This window comes from Accipiter gentilis, chromosome 27 (genome assembly GCF_929443795.1).
Source record: "Accipiter gentilis chromosome 27, bAccGen1.1, whole genome shotgun sequence".
Classification (NCBI taxonomy): domain Eukaryota; kingdom Metazoa; phylum Chordata; class Aves; order Accipitriformes; family Accipitridae; genus Astur; species Astur gentilis.
Genome location: NC_064906.1, coordinates 3,741,027 through 3,747,026, shown reverse-complemented (window position 1 = coordinate 3,747,026; position 6,000 = coordinate 3,741,027). Strand labels below are relative to the sequence as shown.

At 46.4% G+C, this 6,000-nt stretch overlaps 1 protein-coding gene across 2 annotated transcripts in view; it reads left to right on the top strand.

The window, feature by feature from the left end:
* Positions 1–651: 651 nt before the first annotated feature.
* The window catches only part of PTPN2 (protein tyrosine phosphatase non-receptor type 2), a 38,685-nt gene continuing 33,336 nt past the window's right edge, over positions 652–6,000 (top strand). For both annotated transcript variants that reach the window (XM_049830542.1, XM_049830541.1), the window contains exons 1-2: positions 652–855; positions 4,258–4,348. In XM_049830542.1, coding sequence (XP_049686499.1) covers positions 787–855; positions 4,258–4,348 — 160 coding nt within the window. In that variant the 5' untranslated portion in view covers positions 652–786. The remainder of the gene's footprint in view (positions 856–4,257; positions 4,349–6,000) is intronic.

Sequence of the window (6,000 nt, the reverse complement as noted above, 5' to 3'; positions counted from 1 at the left end):
CCCGCCGGGCTACAGGCGCCTCTCGCCCGCGCCGAGCTGTGCGGTGCCGTGCGTTTCCCCGCAGCTTGAGCAACCCGGCCCTCGCTCGACCTTCGGCTTCGTTGGGCGGCCGCGGAGCCGCTTCCCGAGGGGGCTCTCTCTCCCCCAGCGAGCGCGGAGGGCTGCGGAGCTCCGCCCTGCTGCGTTCCTGCTTTCGAGACGGCAAGCCCTTGCCCGTCCGCTGTTTGTCCGACACCTTCCCGTTCGCCTACTTCTGCTTTTTCAAACAAGCAGCTGAAGGCTGGGCGCGGGCCCGCGCGCCGGTCCCCCGGCCTCTCACCGCGCTCAAGCGGGCCGGGGACTCACCGGCGGCGGCGGCACCGGGCTGCCGGCTAGAAGCGCTCTTTCACTCGGGGAGCCCTGCCGGCGCCGCGTCCCGTCAAGCGACGCTGGGACAGCAAACGGCTGGCAACGAACGGCTCTGCGCCGTCTTCCGACCGGCTTGAGGCGCCGCGGAGCAGCCGCCGGGCTACCTGAGAGAGGTTCTCCCTCCCCCCCGCCGCCGCCGCCTCTTCCTCGCCCCCGCCGCCCCGTGACGTCACCCCAGGTGCTTCCCTCCTCCCCGAGGGCGTGGTCTCGGGCGCCCTCGGTGGGCGGGGCCAGGCCCGCGCATGCGCCTGGCACCGGCGGCCGCGGGACCCGTTGCGAGCGTATGTGCGCGCTCGCCGCTCCCGTGCGGTGGGCGGCGGGCGAGGGGTCAGGGGTTTGCCTGCCTCCGGACAGGCTCGCGCTCCGGCCGCCACCGCCATGGCCGCCATCGTCGAGCAGGAGTTCCAGGAGATCGACGCCACTAACGACTGGCAGGCGCGTTATCTGGTGAGAGAAGAGGCAGGCAGGCAGGCGGGGAGTGGGGGAGTGGGGGGGTGCCGCCGCCGGCGACCGCCGCAGCAGCAGCAGCGAGCGGAGGACGGGGAGAGGGCCGCGACCCGGCAGCGCCCGTTGCCGGTATGCGCCGCCTCAGCGGGGAGCGGAAGTCGCTGGGCCACGGACTCGTTTTCAGGTGCACGCAGCGAAACTGCGGGCAGGCGCCGCGCATGCTCGCGGGAGGCGGCCGCCGCTTCTCCCAGGGAGGGGCGGGCGAGGGGGTGGTTAGTGCGCAGGCGCCGCGGCGGTGCGCCTGCGCGCTGGCCGGCGGCGGGGGGTGCTGGCGGCGCCGTGCGCCTGCGCGGGCTCGGCGGCGGCCGGGACCCCTGCGCCGGCTGCGGGCGGCGGGGCGCGGAGGGCTTAACCGAGTGGGTCGGTGCGAATCGGGGGAGGGTGTTCTCCGCCGCGGTTTCCAGTCAGAGCGGAAAGTTATCGCCGATCCGTATCGATCCGGCCAAGGCTTGCCGTCGCCCCGGGTCCGCGGCTCTGCGCAGCGGTTCCTCAGGCTCCGGCTCAGCCTCCTCACCCGCCCGTTACCGCTGCCCTCGCCCGCTTGGCGCCGGCAGCAGGCCTGCACGATCACCGCTCAGAAAGTACGCTGCTTGCCCTTTTCCTCTAGAAACAACGGGATTTGGAGCCTGCAACTATAGTCTTTGGGTCAGTCCCATAAAACAGACTTCGTGTGTAAGCTTGCAGTACGAGAGCAGTTATTTGAGCCAGTGTGTGTTCTGCAGTGCTCTCTGACAAGTGAGGAAAGACAGCCCAAAACGGAAGTTCTCTTTACTAACTTTAAGTCGTGCTTTTTTTTTTTCTGTTGGATTAGCGGCGTATTGGATTTACGTGTACTTCAAATACGTTACCTCTAGACACGTGTATTATGGAACCGAGATGTGGTTTGAATTTAACAGGGAATAGCAGAAATAAACTGTGCTAAGTAAATGAGATAAAAGTGTAAGGGAAGAATTCTGCAACCAGTATTTTTCATGAGGTAGGAAAGTACGCACGTGTATTACAGCTGTTATATCCAGACTGAACAAGTTAGCTTTCCCAAGTCATTTTAATATTATTTAGTTGTACTCGGAGAAGTAAACTGAGGAGAAAATTGTATATTAAGCTCTGCTAAACTTTGTATGCAGATTTTCTAAACTTACTACAGCTATGCTGTAAAATATTTTTTTATAAAGTCTTTTGTATTAGAATTTTATGTTTCCCTGAGTTTGTAGATTTTGCAAACTCAGGATTTTTTCAGGGTACTTAACGCATTTGTATTATGTTAAAACCGGGGAATACAGACCTGCTTAAAAACAGAGAGAGAAAATAGCAAATGATGTTTCTACATAGCACAAACTTGTAGAAAATACTCCAATTGCTGACTCCTTGTTTTAACGCTGACCTTTTGTATAGGAAGGTATTTTCCTATGGTATGGTGTTGTATAAGAAACATACGTACTTGCCCTGAGAGGTGCAAGTTTCTGTGAAGAAAAAAAATTGGGTATTAAGGTCTTTTTATTCTTCTGGCTGAGTCCAGTTTTGTATATTTGCCCTTCGGTTCCATGAATTTGCCAAGACTTGTGGTAAAATCCTGTGAAGCTTAGAATAGTTATGCTGACTCCTGGAGCTCCTATCCAATCTGAATTAATGACTGAATAAATAATACTGATTTTCACCTTTTTTCTTTTTTTTTTTTCAGTGCAAGTTTTTTTCTGGTGTAATATGACTTGTATTACGTCTGGCATCTGGTTTGTTTCTCCAAATTGTGATGGCTGGATTCTGTGTGGGGAAAACTGATTTTAGAACTAGTCATTAAACTTCCTTAGGTTTAACTCTTTCTAGTAAGCCCCCAACCCTCCACTGTAGTACTGTTTCTAGCTGTTTTAACGTTTCTTGAGCAAATTACAGGTCTATTTCTGTGGACAGAGGATGCCAGTGCTTTTAAAAACAAAATGTGTTGCATCCTGTTATGGAGTAATACAAAATTTGCATTTCATGGGAACTTGGTTGTGAATGCCTGCCAGATGCATTTATTCAACATGCATGTGGTTGCTCCTAAAGCTTGTAAGCCATATAAGCTAGAGGAGAAGACAAGTTCCAGTGTGCGGTATCTAAATAAACCCCCCCGATTGTCTAATAGAGGAAGAGATTTTTAAACAAATATGTAGAGCGTTGATGCTTCATGGTTGCTGCTCCACATTGTGGTTTAGGTTCTTTACAGGTTGGCGCTGTGCTTAAGTAATGTCATGTGCCAGGTGCTAAAAAATGGAGCTTCCTTATATGAGATTTCTACTGAAGTTCTTTTTGGCTGGGAATATATAGACTATTTAGGAAGTTTGAGAAGACATAGAAGATAGCGGAAATACAGAGAAGACCAAAGAATGCTTAGTTGTAAATAGAACTTTAAAGCTCTTTGGGACATAATGATCACATGTAGCAACATCCTCTAAAAACAAAAGGAGAATTCAAAGTAAAATATTGTTAATTCTGTATCATACAACATGTCTGCTGAGATGGCATGAATACGGAGATATAAAAGGATAGCTCAATTCATTGGAGGCTGCTCGTCAATAGCACTTTAGCTGTGTTTTCAGTTTCTGGGTAAGGTAAATCTGTGTATCTTAGTGGAGTTGTGGAAAAGATACACTCAGAGGCAAAAAATTAGTAAAACTGAAGATTCAGAGTATGTGAGCAGTATGCTGCTTAAAAAAATTGTGTAAATGAATATATGTGGATAGCTTCCAAATGCAGGTTATTGAAAGGTTTGTATTAATGCCTGGGGAGAAGCAGGCTGTGATTTCATATGGATATCTGTGAGTCTAGAATTGTTCCTTCATATTGGGTCATGTTTAACTACAGCTATATGGGTTGAACCGTCAAACCACCACCAATAATCTTGTGGCTGTTAACAGTGGCCATAAAATCATTAAGTAGTTCACTTACCTTTGGGGGGGATTTATGCTGCCAGTTGGTGTAAAGGAGCCAGCAGTATACTGCTGTTAGTTCTGTCTATCTGAGTCTCTCATTACTGTGGGAGATAATGTGCAAGTCTGAGGTAAACTGTGAGTATAATAAATATCTGTGTGTTTTCCCCCTTTGTTCCTGCTACACCTAATTGCACTTATGTTAGTTTGGTGGTGTTAGCCAAGTGTGGGAAGATCTAAATGGCAACAGCTTGGCCAAGAATGAGACACACGTTTTCTGAGTGAAAGTAATGCTAGATGTACTAAGGTTGGTTTAAAAATGTTAGTTATTAATAACCTTGATTAATTAATAAGCTTGAAAGTCTTACAATAGGATGTGTAGAACACTAACCTTAATCAGTTACCAGCTATAAATAAATTGCTTTTTTGTCTTTTAAAGGAAATTCGACACAAATCCAGTGACTACCCTCACAGAGTTGCAAAATATCCAGAAAACAGAAATCGAAACAGATACAGAGATGTTAGTCCATGTAAGTATCTTTTCTGTAATTATTGCAGTAAACTTTCTAGACTTTGTACTTGCCCAGTTGACTTTTAAACACTAAAAGTAACTAATTAATTTACTTTTAAACACTAAAAGTAACTAATAAATCATGGTCATTGTAGAGTTTGTATTTGTTTATTTCTGTAGGCGTGTGTCCTATGATAAACTTTTTTCTTAATTCATACACAAATGTGTATAATAGAAGGGAGAAAAGTCTGCTCTTTAAAGTCACTGTGCTGAATGGTGAATGAGAGATGATTGCAAATCATAGTTATTAGTATATAGGTGAACATTTGTGAGCTGCAAAGTAATATTTTAAAGATATTTTTCTCATAAGGAAATTATTTGTTTACTATTGCTTTACCTGTCATTAAAATTAAAAAAATGAACATCTGCTGAGCATAGAAATTAAGTTAATAACCCTTGACTAACACAAACAGTTTCCTTTTGGGCTAAGCGATTCTGCATATTTATGCGATACTGTGTGGATAAATGTCACTCGATTTCTACTGTTGCTTTAAAAAAAACCTTGAGATTTTGTTACTTCTGTCTGGAAGAATGTATTCATGTAGTTGTTCTTTAATTTTCTCAGTGCAAGTAGATGTGGTATGGAGTGCTTTGTATTTTACTAACAGCTGTAAAATGGTCTTTGTGACATAACGGTCTTGCATCTCAGGTGAAGAGAGGTTTTCTTTACCAGCTGCTTTGCCACTGAGATGTTGTGGACTTCTTTTCAGCAGCATTTATTTTAGAAACTGTAATCCAAAATCATCATAAAAATACATGTGAGCAAAAGATTACCAATATGTAGTTATAGCTGGTGAAAGCTATCATAAGTCACTTTCAAAAGGACTAGGAAAAAAATTTAGTAGAGCCTTAATTTCTCTACAAAGTATTGAAGTTGGAACAGGTTAAACGTTTGTGTGTTCGTTAGTATGAAGTTTCGCAGAGCACAAAAGGCTCATAAAAAGCCTTCTTGTTACTGGATCTCCAATTTTTGAAGGGTTGCTGGTGTATTGGGGCTTTTTGTTCGAGTGCCTAATCTGAATACCTACTGTAAGATTTGGAGAAGTGCTGAACTCCTTGTTTCCAGTTGAAAGTTGTGGTAACAGCATGTGCATAGAACTTCTCAAAATGACACGGAAAGGGTCTTGGATTGAGTCATGCTGGTCAGATGCAGTGCTGTGTGCTGCTCTTTAGACTGCTGCCAGAATGCTTACTTCACAGCATATTCTCACCAAATGGATCCAGTCTGGCTTAATGCTGAATCTCGGTACTGCACTCTGATGAAAATGAACTTAAGAGTTCAGTGCACAGCCTCTTTGCTGTGTCTGCATAGCATTCCCCACCACGGTCAGCTTGAGAAATGTACAGCTCTGAAGAAGACACCCCAAATTAGTTAAGGCTTACTAACTTCTCCTGTATGCTCAGCAACGGGGGACAGGACTCTGCTGGACCTTTGTTGATCTATGTGTGCCAGGTTTGCTGTCCTGTTGCAGCACAGCATTAGGACCTTACCAGTGGTAAAGTACATCATGTTTTATTCACTTCCTGTTGCATACATAAGTTGGGATGGGGGTGGTAAGAAAAGAAGGCAGGAAATTGGATTTGAACCCATGAGACCCAAGTTCTATTCCT